Source organism: Palaemon carinicauda, chromosome 8, assembly GCF_036898095.1.
Source record: "Palaemon carinicauda isolate YSFRI2023 chromosome 8, ASM3689809v2, whole genome shotgun sequence".
NCBI classification, from domain to species: Eukaryota; Metazoa; Arthropoda; class Malacostraca; order Decapoda; family Palaemonidae; genus Palaemon; species Palaemon carinicauda.
In genome coordinates, this window is record NC_090732.1 from 143,987,864 (window position 1) to 144,013,588 (window position 25,725).

Genomic DNA, 25,725 nt, shown 5'->3' on the forward strand with positions numbered 1-25,725 from the left:
CAGTGCAGAAAAAATGTTTTCAGTCAGGTTCTTAGCTGATGATTGTCATAGTGGTTTGTAAAGGGCCCTTTTAAGGGACCTAAGAACTCTGGTTACATACCATGTAGGAGGTCTAAGTTCTTTTGTTGGGCAAGACTGCTAGAAGCACCTCATGGGCATTGACAATTCTCACCAAGAGGACAGGTCTGACAACTTCAATTTAAAGACCCGGCTCATGGCTAAGCGATAGCTTTTCCCCGGTGAGACCAAGACAAACTTCTCCCGGTGATAAAATCTGCAATCAACTGCAGTGAGGCTCTGGCTAGAAAGTTACCCCTTCTATGGCACCAATTTCAGAAATGGCCTACTTTGTTTGATAGATTTCTGCAGAGGACTTCCGGAGATATCCAGACATCCCTTTCGTATTGCATAGTGGAAGACATCCCCGTCAGTGCACCGTGGAACCTCTGCATGTGGGGTTGTCAAAGCAGATTGGGCCAAAAGGGTAGTTCCTTGGAACTTCTGTTAGAAGCATCAGCAGATCTGAGTACCATTCTGGTTGTGGCCATTTGGGAGCCACCACAGTCAGCCTGAGATCTGGGTTAATCAGTAACTTGTTGATTACTCTTCGAATCAGGCAAAACAGCAAAAAAGCAGAAGCGTTGTGGCCTTCCCAACAGTGTTGATAAGAATCCTCTACAGCTGCTGCTGCTAATGGGTCCAGGATTGGTGAGCAATAGACTGTATTTTTGTTGTTGAATTTTATAGCAAATAGGTCTATTGATGGAAAACCCCACAAAGTCAGCAGCCTTCTTGCTATTTGATGATAAAGCAACCACTTCACTCCAATAACATGACCCTGGCGACTTTACTTGTAAGCGATTACATTCCTCTTACCTAGAATAAATCTTGCTGATAGCTTTACTATTCTGTCCAGTAGCCACCTTGCTAACTAGCAGTTACTATGAAGTAGTACCTCCTTGCTTGTTACCGTAGACCACTACGGGTGTTGTCGCTCAGCGCCACAAGTGACCTATCAGCTGTTGTTGAAATGATTTCAGATCCAGAATAACTGCTTTAATTCCTAAGATGTTGATGTGCAGGCATCTCCCTCCTCTGACCAACACATTGAGGTGATCTCATTACTCAGGTATGCACAGCACCCTACCTTTGATACGTATACCCAGAGGAGGGCACTCTAAGGTTGAAGCCACACTGAACACAGAAAGAAATGTCAAGGTACAGGGCATGACTTAGGCAGGAGAAAAGTAACAAAGTGATACATGGCTACATCAGAAACACCACCCTCCAATGCATTGCACTCAACAGACAAAGCTTTCCTGTTGTCAAATATGTTATTATCTAAAGGAAATTGCGAGGTCTTGGATGAAGACGCTTAGAACCGCCACAACATTTTAAAACATGCTACATCACTCAGCAGCAACTGTAAAGGGTCAAGTGTTCCTGCTCATGTGGTGTGGCCACCCACATAAGATGCATTACGTTCATATTGACAAGGAATCTTGCCTCGCCCAGTCCAGTGTGGCCAGGTCCTAAGGGAAATCATTCGATTAGATTCTTGTTCCTTAGCCACCATGCTAGAGCCTCCCTTACTTCTAGGTCGACTTAAACTAGATGTTGAGGGGAGTCGGTGGCTGCCAATCATTGTGTGTTCTGGCACCGTTGGAAGAGCTGCTGATGGAGTTGCCCATGAGACACGAGCTTCTCCAGGGACAAAAGTCGTCCAAGTAACTTCTGTTATTGTGTTGCTTGAACAAGTTGTTTGATGAGTAAGGTTTGCACTACTTTCCTGAGGCTGCTGATGTGACTCTCCTAAGGAAAGATCTTTGCATTCTTTGTATATATCAGCATACCTAGGTACTCCATCTTCTGCTTAGGCTCAAGACTTCACTTCTCCCAATTTATCAAAAATTCAAGAAGTTTGTCACTGTGGTAGAGAAGCTGTCCTGAAGAGAGGACAGTATCAGCCCATCGTTGACGTATCTTAGATGAATGCCGTTGGCATGTGCTCAAACTGACACAAGTGCGAAGACTCCCGTGAATACTTGGGGGCCGTTGACAGTAAGAAATACATGACTTTGAATTGAAAGACTTTCCCCCCTGATGAAGTAGAACATCAATCTGGTAAACCGGTGCAACGCAATATGAAAATACACGTCTGAGTATGTCTGCTAGTGCATTTCTTTTGCCTAGAATGTACTTGGCTGACAACTCTCCAGCGTGGAAAGCCACCCCATTTTGCATCCGCTCCGTCAGCTTGCAGAGTGGGTGTAGGATTAGGCACCTTTACTTGACGCAAGCCACTACAGTGGTGTTGTCACAACAACTCTACTGAGTGCCTTCTCAATATTCTAGGAATGCTTGCAGTACTGGAAAGTCTGCTTTCCTTCCAGGGCATTGATGAGTAAATGCTTCTCCTAACCCCACCCCTTGAGACAATAAGGTCATTTAAAGTGTGTGCCCTACTCCTCTATCGACACATTTGAGCGCAGGTGCATGTCTGAAGGCATATTCATGTGGGACTCCCCTAATGAGAATTCCCTCATTCAGTCAACAGGTGAGATAGTCCTGAGACTCCTGTCCCACTGGAACACGAAGGAACAGGAGATCCTTGGAGGCTGACCAGTGATCCTGGAGCTTGCTGATACAATCATCTGACAGCAACACTCTCACTGATGCTGTGTCTACCAATATGCTTGGATATGAGATTCAACTTTTCCCTGTTCATCACAATCCCCAGATTATCCATCCATATACCAAAGGCACTTCCCCCAATTTTGGGGGGTAGCCGACATCAACAAGAACAAAACAAAAAAGGGGACCTCTACTCTCTATGTTCCTCCAGCCTAACCAGGGACTCAGCCGAGTTCAGCTGGTACTGCTAGGGTGCCACAGCCCAACCTCCCACATTTCCACCACAGATGAAGCTTCATACTGCTGAGTCCCCTACTGCTGCTACCTCCGCGGTCATCTAAGGCACCGGAGGAAGCAGCAGGGCCTACCGGAACTGCGTCACAATCGCTCGCCATTCATTCCTATTTCTAGCACGCTCTCTTGCCTCTCTCACATCTATCCTCCTATCACCCAGAGCTTTCTTCACACCATCCATCCACCCAAACCTTGGCCTTCCTCTTGTACTTCTCCCATCAACTCTTGCATTCATCACCTTCTTTAGCAGACAGCCATTCTCCATTCTCTCAACATGGCCAAACCACCTCAACACATTCATATCCACTCTAGCCGCTAACTCATTTCTTACACCCGTTCTCACCCTCACCACCTCGTTCCTGACCCTATCTACTTGAGATACACCAGCCATACTCCTCAGACACTTCATCTCAAACACATTCAATTTCTGTCTCTCCATCACTTTCATTCCCCACAACTCCGATCCATACATCACAGTTGGTACAATCACTTTCTCATATAGAACTCTCTTTACATTCATGCCCAACCCTCTATTTTTTACTACTCCCTTAACTGCCCCCAACACTTTGCAACCTTCATTCACTCTCTGACGTATATCTGCTTCCACTCCACCATTTGCTGCAACAACAGACCCCAAGTACTTAAACTGATCCACCTCCTCAAGTAACTCTCCATTCAACATGACATTCAACCTTGCACCACCTTCCCTTCTCGTACATCTCATAACCTTACTCTTACCCACATTAACTCTCAACTTCCTTCTCTCACACACCCTTCCAAATTTTGTCACTAGTCGGTCAAGCTTCTCTTCTGTGTCTGCTACCAGTACAGTATCATCCGCAAACAACAACTGATTTACCTCCCATTCATGATCATTCTCGTCTACCAGTTTTAATCCTCGTCCAAGCACTCGAGCATTCACCTCTCTCACCACTCCATCAACATACAAGTTAAACAACCACGGCGACATCACACATCCCTGTCTCAGCCCCACTCTCCCCGGAAACCAATCGCTCACTTCATTTCCTATTCTAACACATGCTTTACTACCTTTGTAGAAACTTTTCACTGCTTGCAACAACCTTCCACCAACTCCATATAACCTCATCACATTCCACATTGCTTCCCTATCAACTCTATCATATGCTTTCTCCAGATCCATAAACGCAACATACACCTCCTTACCTTTTGCTAAATATTTCTCGCATATCTGCCTAACTGTAAAAATCTGATTCATACAACCCCTACCTCTTCTAAAACCCCCCTGTACTTCCCAGATTGCATTCTCTGTTTTATCCTTAATCCTATTAATCAGTACTCTACCATACACTTTTCCAACTACACTCAACAAACTAATACCTCTTGAATTACAACACTCATGCACATCTCCCTTACCCTTATATAGTGGTACAATACATGCACAGACCCAATCTACTGGTACCATTGACAACACAAAACACACATTAAACAATCTCACCAACCATTCAATTACAGTCACACCCCCTTCCTTCAACATCTCAGCTTTCACACCATCCATACCAGATGCTTTTCCTACTCTCGTTTCATCTAGTGCTCTCCTCACTTCCTCTATTGTAATCTCTCTCTCATTCTCATCTCCCATCACTGGCACCTCAACACCTGGAACAGCAATTATCTCTGCCTCCCTATCATCCTCAACATTCAGCAAACTTTCAAAATATTCCGCCCACCTTTTCCTTGCCTCCTCTCCTTTTAACAACCTTCCATTTCCATCTTTCACTGTCTCTTCAATTCTTGTGCCGGCCTTTCTTACTCTCTTCACTTCTTTCCACTGTAGTCATATATACCTTTAGGAAGCTATTAAAGGAACCTTCCATCAGGACGACATGGCCTGAGCCCAAAAATAGATTCCGTTTTATATTCCCAATGATAAACCAGTTTAAAGAATGATCATGAAGGGTAGAGGTAAGGCACAGTGACAGTAACCTAAAAGGACAATGCCCTAAAGACTGACCATATATACTTATTAGTGTCATAGCCCTACACTCAAAGCTAGTACAAGGGAGAGTCAGACACTGGCTGCTAATGACCTATTGACTTCTTCAAATACCACATGCCTATCTCGAAAGAACGGCGAGGTATTGGACACAAGAAACTATAGGTTAAACTCAATCCTGTAGCAAGAGCCCCATAAAGGAGGCCAGGATCAGCCTATCATCAAGATGCATAAACAGAGATATCCCTTGTGAATGGGCCCAATCTGCTACCAAGGTGAACACCTGAGAAGCAGTACAGAGTCCAAAGCAGAGGCTTTTTCTTCAAGGACTGATGTATGGGTCCTTCAGATCCATCAAAAGCATTATGTCTTCCTCTCTCATGGAATTCAGCACAGAATATACTGTTTCCATCCTGAACTTTGACACAAATTCAATCAGAGGAGAGAGTTTGATTACGAGCCTCCAGTCCTGAGTTGACTTCTCCACCAAGAGGAGTCAACTGAGAAAGCCCAGATTTGTTTTGAATGGCTTTGAGCACATTCATTTCCAACATCCCTTCTTCCCATGTCTGTAAGACCATGGATTTCAGCAATGTTGGAAGATTGGATGAGAACTCTATAGATGAGAGGGGGGCAGGTGGGGGGGGGGGGGGGGGGGTTGTGATGGACCTGAAAGTGAAAGGGTAATAAGTAACCATCCTAAAAGTACACACACTATCCAACGGCAAGATAAGCAACTCCCTACTTTCCACAGCAGGAGAGGAAGAAATCTGGCAACAGCCTTTCCTTCTTCAGCTGACCCGACAACCTGGAAGGACCAGTTTGGATGGCTCAAAAGGGCTGTGCATGCACAGGCTCCTTTTGGGAAGAAGTTGCTGGAGGTCCTCATCAGGATCTAGGAAAAGCCTTGATGGCCTCCCTTGTGCCCAATCTCCAAAGGGCCAAAGCCCCTGAAGGAAACATGTGCACTGAATCAGGAAGGGCTGTGAAGCACCCCTCAACTTTTCCAGCGTTGCCTACATGTAACTCCTAGGAATTAAAGGCATAGGCACCCATACAGCCAGTTTAGCTAAAAACCGGTTGCAACGTTCACTTTTCCCCATCAGGTACAAACTTCTTGTCGACATCCATAATCCCAAGCAACAGCCGGCATCCACTGCCCGTAAGAAAAGATAAATGAAAATGTTTGATAAGGGCACAACCACAACAGTGTGTTCACACTTGTTGCGGCCGAAAACAAAAGTTATAAGCTTCCAACAGGTGAAGGGGTTGGGCTTCTCGCTCGAGCTCACCACCGGCCGATCCGGGGCCGCTTAAAACATACACCCAGTTTTACAAGACGAAATGTTTGCATAAGTATAGGAATAAAAGGAAATTAAAAGGATTCTATGAAAGAAGTTACTGTATGTACACTGCAAAATCCAATAAAAACATACAAAAATTATATGAGAAAGAAATCAGATACAATGATAAAAGTGCAAGCCAGAGGGTATACTAGCAAGCAAGGACTTAAATGATCATTATTGGACAAAAAAGGTTGCTTTTGAAGATGTAATGGGAATCCCTACCTTTTAATTAGGTATTATTTACCTAACAGGGATATCTGTGCTTGCATCTTTATTTGTTGCATCATCTTTTGTTCTATATCTAATTATTTTACACACCTTTTGTGATCATATAATATTAGACATTGGTCTGTGCTATTATCTTCTTGGGTTACCTAGCTTGATGGTACTTAAAGCAAACTAGCCTTTGCTTGTTTTTCATTTCTTTTCTCAGTCAAATTTTCTAATACCCATATATAATATTATTTGTTGGTAGTCAAAGCAAGAAGTTTTAACCATAATCATAATTTACTCTAAACGGTTTAGAATTCTATACATTGGCTATGGGCTCTTCTATGAAAAAACTTCCAAATAATGAATAAGATAAAACTAATGCCCAACATTTGTACCTAGAGCAACCAGAATTAGTATAAGGAGGTATTTCTTAAGATGAATTCAAACTGAAAACACAAAACAATACAACATACCGTCAATCTTATTCACTGCACAGAAACAAGGAATCTCTGGTCGATTCTGTCTCAACTCCTTGTACCAATTAGCGAGATTCTTGTAGGTTACTTTTCTGGTGCCATCAAATACTAAAATAGCTGCATGAGCCTGACAACAGAAATAGTTTTAATATTAGTTTTTAATCAATATAGAATAATATCAATTTGATCATGCTTCCACAAATGTAAGAGGTGACCTTTCCATATAAAAAAAATAAGATTTATAAAAATACAAGTATTTATTTTCCAATAATAGCATGCCTCCATGCAAGTTCAAAATAATCCTCTTGCTCATAGCCTTTACATTACAAAAGAAGAGCACTATCCCTCAACACTAAAGCCACTGATCAACCACCTTGTATGCTGGGTAGACTGAGCATACAACTGTGAGACTAGCATACATGGGCTGTAGCTGCTGCTTTGTCTTATTCTTTGTCATTAACTTTTACCCATTTCTATATGGGAATGCCATTTCCTATCAGCCTTTATACATTATGTGATCTAAAAGTTGAAAATATTCCTTGAATAAGGGGTTGGGTTGAATAATTCCTTGAAGTTGAAACTATTCCTTGAACAAGGGATTAGGTAGAATAATTCCATGAAGGTAGAGTTGAAAACATCCCTTGAAAAATCACAAATTTTAAAATCAATTCGTATTTTTTCCTGGTTATGCAAACCTGAGTCCTTTAAATAGGGAGATGATTTTGGAAAAAGCTGGAAAATAACCACTGAATTCATTAACAAAGTACTTAATGAAAGATGGTAGGTGCCGGTGAGTAACACCGCCCCACTAACTGTCAGAGGAGCCTCATTTTGACCTTTCGACTCAGGACTGAGAGGGTGGTTTGGATGCTGAGAAAAGTTTATCTTAAAGGACTCAGGTTTGTATAGCTAGGAAAAATACAAACTACTTTAAAAATTTGTGATGTTATGCAAAATGCTAACCATCCTCCTTTAAATAGAGAGATTGACTGCTTGGTGGGTCGGAAGTCCTCTTGGAACAAAACTCGTTGATTCTTTTTTTTTTCCCTGAAATTGACATTCTGCCAGGTTCCATGCAGGAGCAAAGGAGATGACTCCAGCAACCTTCTATCTCTCTTTCATAAGGATGAAAAGACTGATGGGGCCTGGCATGTCCAAGATAAATGTACATAACATATTTGGCGGCCTATAGGACGCCCTTTCTTCCCAAAATTTTTGATAAAAGAACTGCCCTGCATCTCATAGATCGTAGGTAAAGTTTGAGACCTAACGTAGGCTTAGGCTAATATTACCCAGCTTATGCTAGGTACTTTTACCTGCACTAAACTTCATGCATCCTTTTTTTTATTTTTATTGCTGGTATAATTGTATTATTACTGGTGCTTTAAAAAAGAATTCGTTAAAATAAAAGCAATTTAAATTGAAATGTTGCAACTTTCGTTTATAAACATCAGCTGACAAAATGTAAACATCGAAGTTATTGTTGCGTTCTCAGCAATCTTTTAACTTTCTCTTTCCTTGACCTTTGATAATTTTAATGGTATCATTAATAACGGTAGTAATCAAATTTAGATTAGCATATATATTTTTCATTAAAAATCCACCATGAATTGAACTATCCTCACTCTTTCTCCAATCAGGCAACATCTTCTCTGTCACATTAAACTGTCATTAGCGGTACTTTGTTATTTTTGACTAAACACAAAACAAAATGGCTTTTCTGTTATGTGACATGTAGAAATTTTTGGGGATATGACAAGTACAATATTTGTAGGCAAGTAAAATATTTGCCATAACATCTTTACTAAAAGCTCTTAGTATTGTTAGTTTTGTGTAAATGCATTTGTTTGTTCATTATGATCGGTGATGAAACATAAACAAAACAACGTTTTAGGTTCTAGGCAGCATTCATTAGGAAAAACTTGCCATAGAATCGCTCTTATTTCCATTATTTTCAATCATTAAGTATAAAGTAAGTATGAAAAACAAAATTAATAACATTATTAATTCATAACCAATACTTGGTAAGCTATCTGTTGCTGCAAAAGCTAACTTATACACAGATGTGTAAATGCGTATACAGTATTTGTTCGTTATAATCGGTGATGAAAATGTAAACAAAGCCATGGCTTTGGTTTTATGTTGCGCGTTTAGCAAAAGCATGATATAAAATGGTCTTTATCTAATTTATTTTAGATTTTTAAGTAGCCAACAGAAGCTAGCCTATGCACTAACTGTCGTCTTATGCGGGGAAATATACAATATGTTTCTGCTTGTGCAATGTACAGCTAGACTATTTTCAACAATATAAGCTTGAATAGACTAAAAAACTGTTTTCCTGAATCTGACCTGCTGAAATGAGGGTGCTTTTTATATGAAAGTGCCTCTTACAGGCCATCAAATACAGTAATCAGCTGAAGAAACATTTCTCCCGAAAAGGTATATCAGTTCGGAATAATATACTGTACTTGGTATAAGATGATCAATGGGTTGGTACAGTATAAATTCCACAATCCCTCACCTTGTTAGAGAGGTGGCGGAGATACTCCTTTAAGGTTAAAGAATGGAACTCAAAAGTGTAATTCACCAGAATTACACTGCTCTGTCGACAAAACGGGGCAGAAAAATGAAGAAGAGCCAGTTATTCTACCATTCATTCCAGACTTACATCAGCAAGTTACCTTACACAAGATACTTCCTATCCCATGTGGAAGCTGGGCTGGATACACAACTACTTGGGTAGCCACCACAGGACAAAGCACAAGGTGTCAAGGGACTTGTGGGTATACTCCCGTTGATAAAAGGCCATGAAGGTAGTTTGGAGCTTACAAACCCCTGCCTTCAACACCTTGCTGACTGATAAGCTTCTCTTGAAGGCAAAGGTGGACCTTTTACCCCCGACTTAGTGAGCTCTGGTCCTAGCTAGTGACTGGACTCTTTCAGTAGTTGAGGCATACACTGTACAGATCGTTTCATGAAGCCAGAAAGAGATAGAGTTCCTTTACACCTCTTTCTTTATCCTGCCAGTACTAATGAAGTTACTGACGCACAGGCCTGAGGTGTGAGATCTTCAGAGAGCAATGCAGAGCCTCAAGGGACCCATAAGCACTTCTTGATCACCACCTGAGCTTCACGCACAGGAGATGGAGGTCTCGAACCGAGGGTCATGTACTGATGGGTCCAGCTTTTTGGCCACAAACTCTGGAACAAAAACTAAAGAAAACTTCCATCCACCACTTCACGTGAGTGATTGAATAAGAGAGACCGTGCAACTTGCCTACTCTCTTCGCCAAAGCTAAGGATAGTATAAAGACAGTCTTGAGAGTCAGATCTCTGTTTGATTACATTCTCAAAGGCTCATACAGGGTACACTAAGAGCCTTGAGGACAGAGTCACATCCCACTCTAGAGGCTTGAGGTCCCAGTGTGAGCAAGACTGCTTGAAGCTCCTCAGAGCATAGACAACTCTTACAAGTAGGAGAGGTCTATTCCCTTCTATTGATATACCATGTTTCAAGTTTTAGAGGTAGTCTTTGAAAGCCGCTGTAGTGGTTTGCGAACTGTGGCCAGAGGTAGCACTCAAACTGCCGACCACACCCCAACATTCACTACACAAAAAAATATACAACGGTGAAATAAACAAAAATCTAAATAACAAGTCAAGAGAACGGAGCACTGGGCACCACCCCTTGATTTATACTGGGAAAGGGGACCCAGCTAGAACCTTACTTCCTCCTTTTATTTATTCTAACCTTGGGCTTGCTGAATAAACGTGTAGCGTGACCGCTGATTCATTTCTGGGAAAAATGAGCAGTATAAGTGAATAGCTTGAATTTAAGGTTAGATAGCTTCAAATTTAAGTAAGGGTCAGAACATTAGGTGAAAGGGAACATTTATTATGAAAAAACAGTGGCTGAGAAGGGGACACCATGGGGAAAGGTTCTGGAATGAAATTCTGTCTTTATAAAAACCAGGAAAAATATTTATCTGTAAATGAAACTAAAAAATCATCTAAATCATTCCAGATACACTAAGCTTAAAGGAGAACCCCACAACACTATGGTTTTATAACATTTGTAATGACCAGTAATAAACTTGAACACTTAATATCTAATGAACCCCCAGAAAGAACACACAACTGCGAAAAAATACCGTACTGCAATAATTTTCCCCAAAGCAACACCGTCCTTATCAATATCCAATCCACCACTAAGCTGCAAAGTCACTTAAAAATTCTCAGCCTTTGAACAGTATGGCCGCACACGACGCTGTGCAGGTCTCTGTGGGCCCACAATAGCAATGTCTAGAAAATCTCCAATTGTAAACCTGCACTGTGATAAGGTTCCGTTCTCATCGAAACTTTTCTGACCAACCACAGTAGCACCTAAATCTCTCATTCTTGGAAGGGCTTTCGATAATTCTTGTACAATTCAGACTCAACTCGAACACAGTCAATCTCCTCCTAAGATCTGAGTTCACTTCCTGGGCCCACAACCAGATATGCCATTTCAATAGCTCCTGTGAACTGTTAATGCTTATGATACCCTTTAAAATATTTCTCTAAAATTCTACCTGGGTCACTGGTCACTTTCAGAAAACACTGACGTCAATTACAAGTTTGGGAAGTGACTCATGTAGCAGGGAAGAAATATTTACAATACAAGTCATCACCAGGCTGACTAGCAACATAAACAGGTGCAGGATGATGCAGTACCCTTCCAATTAATTTTTCAATTCCCAAATTCTAGTTGCCTCTTCAAACCCTACAGGGAGTAGGGCATGCTGCAAAAAAAAAAAAAATACATCGTTAGACAAGTTGGAGGACCAAAATTATAACAGATAATGCATATGTAATGAAAAAATGAATAATAAGTTGTACTTTTTCTTAATGATACTATTAATTTTTCCACACCGCGACCAAGAGGCACTTCTCTCAGCAAAGAAAGACACAGAAATATACTATCTGCACTAGAGTTGGTCCGACCAGAGAAGCATCCCTTCTATGGCACCAACTGCCCTGGTAGACAGCTGCATAGGACTGCCACAGGTATCCAGACATCTCCTGTGCAGTGCCTTGCAAAAAGCCTTCACTTGAAGGAGATGCTCGATAGCTTCTACTTGTGAAGACTTCACAGATTTGTGGTTCCTCTAAAGGTACAGCTTACAAGAGAGTGTGGACCATTGAAGTAGTTCTCTTGAGACCTCATAGGGAAATGTTAACAGATCAGGATACAACTTAGCATGAGGCCATCTGGGAGCAACCAGGATCATCATGCTTGGCATAATCAACACGTAGTTAATTAGCAGGCGGATCAGGCTGAACGGAGGAAAGGCATTTGCGTCCAGGTGATCCCAGGGGTGTTGGAATGTGTCTTTGAATATAACCAATGGGTCTGGAATGAAGGAGAAAAACACAGGGAGCTCCTGGTTTAGACATCTGGCAAGCAAGTCAATCCCTGGGGAACTCCACAGGGCAAAAAGCTCAACAACCTGTCCCTGGTGATTGAATGTGTCTCTTAGTACATTCATCTTGCCACAGGATTTGAGTGTGTTTTCAGATCCCCAGAGCTGATCATCAATCCAAGGCCAAATCCACCAGATCTGATCAAGGAAGTTCCAAGGATGGCCTCTAAGCCTTGAGAGGCACCAAAGGGCCAATCAATGAACAAGGTTCTCACTGAAGCTACCACCATAGTCACCTAAAGTTTGTTGCAGTCACAGATGGGTGCAATGATGTTAATAAATGAACAGTCAGACTCAGAATTGATGATCTCTCTTGGTACCAGTCCAAGTTCGGTGTCCTAGGGGCAGCCAAATCCTGGGTTGTGGTAGCCTATTACAAATGTCCTCGCCTGGCGATCTGCTGGACTGGGGTTTGAAACCTAAGGAAGCCAAAGACTTCCTTGAAACTCCTTATCAGTCTCCATCCTCGAATGGGGTTCGACTAACACTCGGGCAACCATACGCACAACCAGAACCTGAAACGTCTACCACAGCAGATTCAAGGGCTCCTTACTCTTGTTGCATACTTTGTGGAGACTGAGCCACAGGCGTATGCGCAGGGACAGTGGCATCAGATGCACCCACTGAGGAGACCAAAGAAGTGTTGCCAAGACAGACACCAGCAAAGTTTTAGCTCTCTTCTGCACAAGGGGAAAATTGTAAACAATTATGCCCCCTACATGATACAAAGAGATAGTGTGGATCTACTGCTGATTTACTCAAACTGGCTGCAATGTCTACCCTTTCCTCTGCAAATACAAATTTGTTGCTTCACATCCATTAATACAGCAATCAACAGCCAGCATTCACTTTTGGTAAAAAAAAAAAAGGATAAAAACTTTGGATAAGAACAAAATCATACGCCCGTATTCATTATGGCCGAAATTCAAAGTGATGCTCTTCCAACAGATAGTGGGGGGAGGAGGGGCTAGTCACCCGTGCGCACTAACAAATGTTTTCTTGCTTGCGTGGAAATCACCTCCCTCTTTAAAGGGCGATGGTTGGTATTTTGTGTAAGAACAAAGGGTGGAACTGAAAACATCTCTTGATAAGTAGTAGGCTTATAACCTTCCTTGAAGAGGAAATAATTGATAAAACCCATTGAAAAGGGGTAGGGTTGAAGTATTCACTGAAAATAGGTAGCAATGCATATTTCCTTTGAAAGTTCCTTAGCGACAATGCCACCAGAGGGCAACTTGTTTTGAGAAACGGGAACCAAAGCATCACGTCTCTTTAAAATTCAGTTAGCCCACTGGTGTGCAGACTTGTGAGCCAGCAAGGACACAACCATCCCACCAGTCAGCACAAGACTGCTGTACCTCTACAAAGACTCCAAGAATGATAACTTGTCCTCAAGAAGTATGTTACTGCTCCTGACCCACGGTCTAGCCAGGAAACGGAGTGGAGAGAGCTCAGGCCAAACAACTCCAAGGCTGCCAACTCAGACATTTCTTACGCCTCGAGTCTCTCCACTGGGTCTACCTGCAGAGGGGCTGATGTAAGGTTCCCTAGTGTGTAGACCCTTTGCTGCCTGGAGAGTAGGGAGACTCATATTATTTGACCTACTTGACTCAAATTAATTCTCAGATCTACAGGTCTAATCGTCAACTCAACCCCGGGCCAAATCAACACGATGCAACCACACCAATTTAAACTAGGGCCTCAAGCCTTCAGGGGCACTGGAGTGATGATCTATAACTGAGGTTCTCCCCGAAGGAGGTGCCAAAGTTGCCTCCTCTAGGCTATTGCATTCACAAATGAGAGCAAGGACCTTCAGGAAAGAATTCTCTGATTTGGGACAGTTTGCCTCCATAGGTCCAATGTCTCCAGGACATCCAAACCCTGAGTACCCTTGTGACACGTCGGGGCCAAGGGTGCGGATGGATACTCTGGAGATTCTATTCTTCCCCACGAGTACATCTGTTCTGCCACAAGGACAGAACCCGGTACGTAAAGAAGTCTTGGGGAGGCCAATAGCAATGGAAGGAGAATTCCTGGCATAGATCCCAGCAGACACAGATGGAGTACAATGTACTTCTCCCACTGTGGATTGGGGCTGGGAAACAGCCCCTCTTTCTTAGTCTTCAATTACATGTAAGCTCACAATATCAGTCTCAAATGTTGCCATCCTCTCAACCAGGAAGAGCGAGAACTCGCTGGAAGAGGGAAGAGCGGGCTCCCTCTGTCTTGGTGGAAAGGGAGATGGAGGTTGCTGAAGCTCCTCCATCAACCTGGCAACAGAAAGTGTATGGGGCCGTAAACTCCTGTCCTAGCCAGCTACCAGGATGGCTGGAGCCTCCAGGGTATCTGGGGCCACACAGGCAGACAGGGTAACTGGATCTGCCAGGATCTGGGTCATGGACCCAAGGGGCCATAGCTCCTGCCCCCATGGGGTTGGAAACCACTCTGGTGCCGTACAATATCCCTCTAAAGAGAAGTGGTATCGGAAAGGAGCCCTCTCCTTACGACTACAGCTGGCCTTCCATGACATCTTTGACCTCTTCCTCATCATCTTAGAAGAATCAGAAACTGAGATGGAGGATGAAAATGGTGATGACGAGTAGGAAGAGAAAGAACAGTGCACACAATTCTTCCTCCTCCTGGCTCTGCAATCAGAGGGATTGAAGTCTGAGCGACCATTCAACGTTCCACTGGGGGAAGAAATCATATGAGTAACTCTTACAGGAGCCACAACACTGGGACATATTGTCACAGGGGAGAGGGAAGGCACACTCACAGGGTCCCATGACCCCATAACAAGTGGGACCAGAGGCACATTCAGACACAAAAGGAGCACGTAATACTGGCCCAAGACCAATAGGCACAAGGGGTGGGATACATAGGGGCCGGGTCAGGGATTGGGGTAACCCCGTGCACTGGGCCAACGCACTTTGACCTTGGAGGCCTTATGCCAAACTTCGGATTCAACACTTCCCTGTGCCACCTTCATCCTCTTGCATAGGAGCCACTTTATGGGTCCTCTCAGTCCTTTTAGGCTTGAAAGGGGAGTCCCTGACACTGAGGCCATCACAATGCCTTTCACCACTGACATCACAGGAATTACAGGGAAGTGTGGTAATGGGGGAACTGAGGGAGAACTAGCCTTAAGTACAAGTTCCCTTATAAAGAGTCATGGAGAGCCTGTCTGAAAGACTTAAATCAAACTCATCATCAGCAGTCTACACAGAGATAGGCAAAGAGTTTCCCACTTTGGAAGTGTGTGACAAACACTTGGAGTGCCCTACACATCACCAGAACCTGAAAAGTCTGCCGACAAAGATCCGGGGGAGCACCTTGCTCCTAATGCAGACTCCCCAGGGACCGACCCAGAGGCATATGTACAGAAAAACGAAGCAGCAAAGGACTCCATCAGTGTCTTCTAGGGCATTGCCAAGACAGACCCTGCCGAATGCTTAGCTCGCTTCTTCCCCTTCACGGGGATACGCTTGTTACAGCACAGGTAGCCATAACTAGCATTTAGCACATGGTGTGGAGGATTAATTTTTGTTTTATTTATATTTTTTGTTGTTTTTGCCAAATCCTGAGAGAGAGAGAGAGAGAGAGAGAGAGAGAGAGAGAGAGAGAGAGAGAGAGAGAGAGAGAGAGAGAGAGAGAGAGAGTGTGTGTGTGTTAGTGTATCAATTGTTTGTTGTTAGAAAGACTGTTGATTAACTGTGACTTGGGGCAGTTGCATGTGTGCACGCTGGATTTCTATATTTATTTGATTGATTTGACCAGCGTTGGAAGTGATTATTTATTTTTGAGTAAGTACAGTTTTGTTTATATTTGCTTGTCGTGATTGTGAATAATAGAAAGTTAATTATTCATCTTTTATCATAGTGCGATAGTTAAGTTAGCTAGGAGAGTTTGTAAGTATTTTTTTTTTTTTTTTTTATTTTCAGGCCGTGATTCCTCCTTTGGAGAGATTGTATTTTTTGAAAGTTGATTTATTGTTGCTGACCAGGCCTGAAATAAAGGATTTTGTTTGGACTGCTCTTTTGGACCACTATTGTTGATGACCTGGCCTGTAATTGATTGTGTTAGACTGCTCATTTGGATTGCCCAAGCATTGATGACCTGGGCTGTTTAACAAGATTACGTATGATGATGGTGATTATGATCACAACGCTCAAGACCCAAATCAATTAATGCAGTTGTGTTGATATTTGTCAGTGTTGTGGTTTGGGGCAATTAAAGACTGTTGGCCATTGTGTGGACGAAGGTCTCCACTCAGAAATATATATATTAATTACGTTTATATTTGGAGTTGGAGTGAATTTTTAGCTTTAAGTTTTGTTTTTCATGGGGATATTTGAATGTGTTTTCTATATACAGTAAGTTAAGATTGTAGTGCTAAGTGTGATTTTTTTTGGTTATGGAATATGGTTGGTGATTTTTTAGTATTAAGTGATTGTTTTAGTATTAATAAATATAGTTTTAAGGTTATGGTTTGCTTTTAGGTCCTTTTTGTCTAAGAGTCCAGTTTTTGATAACGTAAGGAGAAAGTTTGTGTTGTGGGACAATTGTCTATTAGAGTGATTCAAGGTGTGGGGGTTGTTTTGCAACATCCCGCCACAATGGGGATGATTACAAACAATCATGCCACCCCACAACACAAACAGTGGGAGTGTGGATCTACAGCCGGCTTAGCCATAAACCAGGTGCAATGTCCACCATTTCCGCGGCAACATGAACATCTTGTTTTACTTCCATAATTCTAAGTAGTGTACAGCAATGCATTCACTTCCTGCAATAGAAAAAGAAAATGAAAAAGTTTGGTAAGGCCCTGGTAGTACATGCTTACTCAACACTGGCTGAATCAAATGTGATGCTACCCTGGCAGGGAAAGAGGGTGGCGCTCCTCACCTGCACCCTTCACCAGCTGTATAAACGGATTTTGGGTGAGATAGCCATGTCGTCCTGATGGAAGGTTCCTATTGGTAGCTTTCTAAGGGATATTTGGCTAGAGTGATATTCCCAGAGAATTAACCTTTAGGTGTCCAGAATTCTAACTCCTGGCACGAATATCCTTAAAATTTCTCTTAAGGATATCGCATAATATCAGGAGACGTATATCTTGATACGACACATAGCAATCTTCACCCCGAATAGCATTTGCGCTTCGAGGGGGAAACGTGGCAAAATAGAAGGGGAGCCGTTATCAAGGTTACCCTTCCTCCCGTACTACTATTGAATATCTAGATGGCGCTGTATCCAAGATGGCGCTTATACCTTGTAGCATTGAGCATGGTGCTACAGATATACTGTCGTAATTTCGGGAAGGATCCTGCCAAGTCCTTTTCTATAGAAAAAGAGGTCGGGTACATGTCGTCCTGATGGAAGTTTACCAGAGAACTACTAGAAAGTACTGTATCTGTGAATTTTATAGGTGCCTCAACCTTGGGACAAATTTTCCTATGGTCATCCAGACCATTGAGACATATGACGTTACCGTTATACGTCATTACTGCTAATCATAGGCAATGTTAGTGCTTCCTGCCCCCTGCAGGGAAGAGTCCTACTAGACGTAGGAAAGGAGTCTCAAGGTTTGCATATAATGTATGAACAACATAGCATCAAGTATATATACAAGAGTCTCACAATTTGTATATTATGTTGGAATATAGCATCAGATAGTTATACAAGAGTTTCACTGTTCGTATAATGCATTGGAACACAGCCTCACTAGATATTGTTTGTATCTCGTGTAGGAACAAAAGTATCAGCTATATGTAATGTCTGGACATATAATATATGCAGATTTATTTAGGATATAAAAACTCTGGCATACTTCTATTTTTATCAATCGTAGGGCGAAAAAAGACGCAAATACACATTGATAATCATTTATTGACAATAAATGACAACATAAAGTAACATGTGAAATATATATGTTAATATATGTAATAAGAAACATACCAGTCAACAAAATAGAGAAAAATTTTTGTTTTCACCTGAAAGGGAAAATTTTATTAGTGCCACACATGAATTTGACAATTTAATAAATTTTCTAATATAGTTTTCTGTAATATTGAATATTATCAATACTGTGTAAAGTACACACGGCACAAGTGTTATCTGTATATTTCTCCACCTGAAATAATTTGAACAGTCCTTAGTGTCACCATGGTGACACTAACTTCACAAGTGTTGCACTGGGAGGTGTCAACACCTTCACCCGAAAAATTGATAGTCCCAATCAATTCACTGTTCAACGCAGCACTACTGTGAAGCAGGAGCTAAAAATTATACACTGTAAAGAATAAATACTCAACTTTCCAGAGGCAAAAGAAGTTGGAGATTGCTTTATAAATCCTTGAATATCGAGCACAAACGTTAGAGCAACAGGGAAAACCACTATGCAAAACTGCTACAAAAATAGGAATAAGTACCATCTTGGATACAGCGCCATCTAGATACTCAATAGTAGTACGGGAGGAAGGGTAACCTTGATAACGGCTCCCCTTCTATTTTGCCACATTTTCCCCTCGAAGCGCAAATGCTATTCGGGGTGAAGATTGCTATGTGTCGTATCAAGATATACGTCTCCTGATATTATGCGATATCCTTAAGAGAAATTTTAAGGATATTCGTGCCAGGAGTTAGAATTCTGGAGATCTAAAGGTTAATTCTCTGGGAATATCATTGTAGCCAAATATCCCTTAGAAAGCTACCAATAGGAACCTTCCATCAGGACAACATGGCTTGAGCCCAAAAACCACTGGTTAACTAAATTCTAAAGATCATCTCCAGCTTACGCTAAATCAATCTCCCTACTTAAAGAACGAAGGTTTATATGTCGTGTAAGAACAATGTATCTTTTTATGGTATGATAATGTATGGCATATACTGTAATCATCATGCATACTAACTTGGTGATAGTAGGAAGGGTGCATTGTCTGGAATCTCTCTTGACCCGCTGTATCCCAGAAGTCTGAAAATTTTCAAGCAAACTTTTCATATGGTCCAGGTAAAAGGAATTTTAAAATCAAAACACAATTCTCAAGTTATTACATATGTACTTTATAAAAAAGTATCAAAGTTAATTAGGTTTATTTTTACTTTCAATCTACAGGAGCAATTAAATATTGAAGAAAATGTTATCAATTGAAAAAATTCATATTTAAAATTTTGCTAAAGATAAATCAGCTCCAAAGAGAAAGGTACTTATAACTATGAGACTAATCAAATTAGAGAGAACCTAATAAAATTCCAATACCTCAACATACAAAACTCTATTTCTCATGCACTTTATTTTATTGTAATATCACAAATTTTTATAGCACAAATTTTTACAAGTAATTTGTTTTTTCATGGTAATACAAACTTGAATCCTTTAAGGGGGCCGGCCGGAATGCCAATATATGGGGGTATAGTAATAAAAACACAAAAACCTGAAAAAATTCACTGAGCTTCATATGGCAACGGAGAATGCGTACATAAAATATTTTGTCAAAATTCCTCCTACTTTCAGTTACAGGGTAATTAGTATAAGTAACTCAATAGACCATAAACATTGTTCCCTACAAGAAAAATGGAGTTTTTATGATAAAACAAAGTTTTATGAATACTTACCTGGCAGTTATATATATAGCTGAGTCTCCGACTGCGGCAAAATTTAATCGAAAATCGCGGCAACCGCCTTGTGGTGGTTGTGTGGTTAGATGGTTAACAACCCTTACAGGGTGGTACTTGGAATCATTCCCGTTTTCTGTTCCTCAGATTATCTTTGCCCGACCTGTCTCCTGAGGGGAGGTGGGGGGGCTTTAAAATATATATATAACTGCCAGGTAAGTATTCATAAAACTTTGTTTTATCATAAAAACTCCATTTTTATGAATAGTACTTACCTGGCAGTTATATATATATAGCTGATTCACAAATTTGGAGGAGGGAAACAGACAGAAAAACATAGTTGGGGAAACAACAAAAGAGTTGTAGGAGAACAAACACCTTGATTCCTTACCTGCTAAGGTAGCTGACTTCAAAGGTAACTGCCTCTAGAGTCGCTTTCCCTTAGGAGTGTTCAGCCAGGAGTAGACCTGCTACGCTGCAAACAACTCAATCGAGTCTGTCAAAGGGGTAGGACCAACAACTTGACTAGACTTCAGAAACTACCTTCCCATATAATAAAAACCTGCAACCTTACTAAAGCTAACCACCTAACCTTGCAGAAAAAGATATAAACTATCTATCTGGACTGAGGGAACCGTACCACAAGACGAGGACCTCAGACAACCATAAAAAAACATAAACCCATATACAAGTACATAAACTAAGGTTGAGTGGGGGTAGTAACTCCTTTGCCTAATACAGAAGCCGCAGCTACGTATGGGCCCAAGGTATAACACTTGTCATAGTCCACTCTTACCTCTCTGAGGTAATGAGAAGCGAAGACAGAGTTGCTCCTCCAGAACGTTGCGTCCATGATCTGCCTAACTGACATATTTTTCCGGTATGCCAGCGAAGCAGCAATGGCCCTTACTTCGTGAGCCCGTACTTTTAACAGGGCGAAGTTTTCTTCCTCACAAAAGAGGTGGGCTTCCCTAATAGTTTCCCTCAGGAAAAAGGACAAAGTGTTCTTTGACAGGGGTTTTTGAGGATCCTTCACCGAACACCATAAGGAGTTGGAAGCACCCCTCACGCTCTTAGTGTGGGCCAAATAAGCCTTGAGAGCCCTAACCGGGCAGAGGAGGCTTTCCTGTTCCTGACCCACTAGATTCGTGAGGTTAGGGACTTCAAAAGCCCTGGGCCAGGGTTTCGAAGGGTTCTCATTCTTGGCGAGAAAGTCGAACCTCAAGGCACAAACCGCTCCATTTAGGGTGAAGCCTACACGCTTCTCGATTGCCTGGACCTCGCTGATCCTCCTGGCAGTCGCTAGAGTCAAAAGGAAGAGGGTTTTCTTAGTCACATCTCGCAGAGAAGCTTGCGAGATAGGCTCAAACTTCCTGGAGCACAAAAACTTGAGCACCACATCCAGGTTCCAAGAAGGGGGTCTTAAGTGCACCTGCTTCATTGTCTCAAAAGACCTAATGAGGTCCTGCAAGTCCTTATTTTGAGATAACTCTAAGCCTCTATGCCTAAAGACGGTTGAGAGCATGCTCCTGTATCCTTTAATGGTAGATACAGCCAGCTTAGCATCCTGCCTGAGGTACAAAAGAAAGTCTGCAATCTGGCTTAGAGAGGTAGAGGACGAGGAAACCTTGCGCCTCATGCACCAAGCCCTAAAGGACTCCCACTTTGACTGGTAGACTCTTTGTGAAGAGATCCTCCTTGCCCTAGCAATAGCTTTCGCCGCTTGTGCCGAAAAGCCTCGAGATCTAACGAGCTTCTCGACAGTCTGAAGGCAGTCAGATTGAGAGCGAGGGGGTTTTGGTGAAATCTCTCGAAGTGGGGTTGTCTGAGAAGATCTGGACTTGCCGGGAGTCTTCTTGGAAAGTCCATCAGCAACCCTACCACTTCGGTGAACCATTCCCTCGCAGGCCAGGATGGAGCCACTAGGATCATTCGTCCCGAATCGAGGAGAGCGAATTTCCTGACAACCAGATTGATGATCTTGAACGGGGGAAAGGCATACATGTCCAGCCCCGTCCAATCCATCAAGAAGGCGTCCACTGCAACAGCTTCCTCGTCCGGGACTAGGGAGCAGTAGTTGGGGATCCTCTTGTTTAGACCGGAGGCAAAAAGGTCTATTACAGGTCTGCCCCACAACTTCCAGAGGCTCCGACAGACATGCGGGTTGAGAGTCCACTCTGTGGGAAGGACTTGTCCCCTCCTGCTGAGCATGTCTGCCCTGATGTTTCTCTGCCCTTGAACAAACCTTGTCAACAGCTGGGTCTCGTTCTCGTTCGCCCAAAGGAGAAGCTCTCTCGCAGTTGAGAACAGAGAGAGGGAGTGAGTTCCCCCTTGCTTCCTTATGTACGCGAGAGCTGTGGTGTTGTCGAAATTGACCTCCACAGTCTTTCCTGACACCGAGGTTTTGAAGGCCTTGAGCCCTAACAAAATGGCCATCAATTCCTTCCTGTTGATATGCCAACTGATCTGACTCCCTTCCCAAATACCTGAGACCTCTTTGTTCCCTAGTGTTGCTCCCCAGCCACTCGGACGCGTCTGAGAATAACACTAGGTTGGGGTTCTTCTTGAACAAGGAGATCCCTTTTCCCAACAGAGCTGGGTCCAGCCACCACATCAAAAGATCCTTGATCTTTGTCGAAATGGGAAAAGAAAAAGTGTCCTCCTGGATCTTTCTGTTCCAAACCTTTGCGAGGAAGTGTTGCAGAGGCCTTAGGTGCAGTCTCCCCAACGGGACAAACTGCTCCAGAGAGGATAGAGTTCCCAGCAGACTCATCCACTCCTTCGCTGAGCATTCCTGCTTCCTCAAAAAGTCTTTGACTTTGTCCAGGCACATGGTCTGCCTCTCCTGGGAGGGAGAAGCCTGAAAAAGAACTGAATTCAGAACTATCCCCAAATAGAGAATAGTCTGATTCGGCTCGGTCTGAGACTTCCCCCAGTTGACGATGAGTCCCAGGTCCTGAGTCATCGTATAAGTCTTCATTAGGTCCTCCAGACATTTCTCTTTCAACTGTGACCGGATCAGCCAGTCGTCTAGATAGAAGGAGACCCTTATCCCCTCCTGGTGTAACCAGCCTGCCACATTCGCCATTAGTCTGGAGAAAACTTGGGGAGCTGTGCTGAGACCGAAGCAAAGTGCCCTGAATTGGAAGCACCTGCCCTGGAACACAAACCTCAGATATCTCCTCGAAGACAGATGAATGGGGACGTGAAAATAAGCGTCCTGCAGGTCGAGAGAAACCATCCAGTCGCCTGGACGAACTGCAGCCAGCACTGACTGAGTCGTCTCCATGGAGAACTTTGTTTTCTCCACGAAGGCGTTCAGAGAGCTGACATCTAGGACTGGTCTCCATCCACCCGAGTTCTTGGGAACCAGAAAAAGGCGATTGTAAAAGCCTGGGGAGGCGAGGTCTTGAACCGGCTCTATTGCTCCCTTGACCAACATCTGGTCGACTAGCTCCAGAAGAGCCTCTCGTTTCCCCGCGTTGGGGTACTGAGCCACTAAGGCTAGGGGAGTGTCTGAGAGAGGTGGTTTCTTTAAAAAGGGGATCTTGTAACCTTCCTTGACGACTGAGAGGGACCAGGTGTCCGCCCCTCTTCTTTTCCAAGACTGCCAAAAACGAGACAGTCTTGCCCCTACTGGTGTCTGAAGGACTTCCATCTCATTTTTGGGACCGGGGCCTAAACGCACCCCTGCTGGTCCTTGGCTCTGACTCTTGTCTTCTCCCCCTAAAATCCGCTTTCAAGGAGATCCTGCCCCGAAAGGGCTGTTGAAACTTCTTCTCTTCCTTCTTCAGAGGAGCAGGAGCAACAGGTAAGGTCTTTCTAGCCGACCGAGACAAAAGGTCCTGAGTAACCTTCTGAGCCAGAGAAAGAGAGATATCTCTGACCAGAGCTTCAGGAAAAAGATGACCTGAAAAAGGGACGTAAAGCAGCTCCGACTTCTGGGCAACAGTCACAGATCTAGAGGTGAAGGAGCACAAAAGGGCCCTCTTCTTTAAGACCCCTGCTGAGAAAAGGGAAGCCAATTCATTAGCTCCATCCCTTAGAGCTTTGTCCATGCAGGACATGATACTCGTCAGGTCCTTCGTGTCCTCCAGGAGTTCAGACTTCCTGGCCAGAGTCCCGAGAGACCAGTCCAGGAAGCTGAAAACCTCGAAAACCCTGAAAATTCCCTTGACGAGGTGATCAAGCTCCGACATGGACCACATCATCTTGGCAGAGTTTAAAGCATGCCTTCCTGCCGAGTCCACAAGAGCTGAGAAGTCACCTTGGGGGGAGGCAGGCACTCCTAACCCCAAAGGTTCCCCTGTCTCATACCACATACCGGCTTTGGAAGCGAGCCGAGACGGTGGAAAAGAAAAGGTGGTCTTGACAGCTTGTCTCCGTTCCTTCATCCAATCATCCACCTTAGCGAGAGCTTTCCTGGCCGAAATTGAAAGTTTCATTTTGATGAAGCCCGAAGACTTAGTAGCTTTCTTCCTGGTAAATTGAGACTGAGGAGAACGAGGGGCTGAAGGTTGAAATTCCTCCCCATAAAGTTCCAAAAGAGAGCGAGAAAGAACCTTATAATCACTAGAAGAGTCGGCAGGTTTTTCTTCCTCTTCCGAAATATCTTCGAGGTCCTGCTCAAGGATAACATCCTGAAGAGTTGGGCTGCCAGTAGTCTGGCACCGAGAGCTGTTTGAATCCTGGCGCCGAGCGCCGCTAACATCCAGTCGGCGAGAAGCGGTATCATCACAATGACGAGAAGCAGTATCGTCACGATGACGAGAAGCAGTATCGTCACGATGACGAGAAACGGAATCGTCCTGAATATGCAGGCTGCCTTCGCCTTGAAAATGCAGACTGCATTCATCCTGTTTCCTAAGAAACGAGGCAGTAACGTCCTGGCGTTACGAAAGAGAAACGGAATCGTCACGGCGCCAAGAACGAGAGGCAGTATCGTCCTGGCGCCGGGAGAGGGGGGAATGAAATTCCTGGCAGCGTGCCGATGAAGAGGGAGTGCGTTGTCGTACGGCCGACGAAGTGCGCAGAGGCTTCTTGGGAGAGATACTAAGATCTCTCTTAGAAGAAGATCTCTTAACAGGCAAAGAGACGTCCTTACGTCTGACGGACTGAGAAGGGTGGCTGAAAGCTTGAACTAACGATGAAAGTTGTTCCTGCATAACAGCCATGAAAGCTTTAGCAACCTCCGCTGGCTCTCGCGGTGCCAAAGACGGCAGTTGTCGTACGGCTTGACTGGGAGCGCTGGCAGAAGAAGTAGGAAGTCTAGCAGGATTAATTGGGCTAAGGACTCTCTGTTTCGCCCTTTTAACAGGAACAACATTCGAAATCGTCTTCCGAAGGATCAGGATCTCGGCTACTCGAACCAGGAGAGGGAGAGCGAGACTGCACATCCCGGTTCTACCCTCTCTTCATTGGTCTCGATTCGTAACGCCAATTACATCTGGGAGAACGATCAGGCGAAGACACAAACGTATCCGACACGCCTTTCCTACGGCGGTCAAGAGCAGCCTGGGAGATCGCAACAGGACTGTCTGAGGCGACGACTGACCGAGGATAAGCACCTCTCACCCCCTTTCGGCTTTCGTCGTACCTTCTCCCTTGGTCCTGGGAGCTTGGTAGAGGTCTAGACCTAGGGGTATGACAGATTCGATCAGTCGCCACCTCCACTGCACTTTCACAAGCACTAATTTCACTTACACCCTTAC

The 25,725-nt window shown here is 43.5% G+C and overlaps 1 protein-coding gene across 1 annotated transcript in view; it reads right to left on the minus strand.

The window, feature by feature from the left end:
• Window positions 1-25,725, minus strand: part of LOC137645018 (rab-like protein 2A) — a 102,405-nt gene that overhangs the window by 19,048 nt on the left and 57,632 nt on the right. Inside the window, exons 3-4 of the mRNA XM_068377885.1 lie at window positions 19,312-19,373; window positions 6,936-7,065 (exon numbers count right to left, since the gene is read on the minus strand). Coding sequence (XP_068233986.1) covers window positions 6,936-7,065; window positions 19,312-19,373 — 192 coding nt within the window. The remainder of the gene's footprint in view (window positions 1-6,935; window positions 7,066-19,311; window positions 19,374-25,725) is intronic.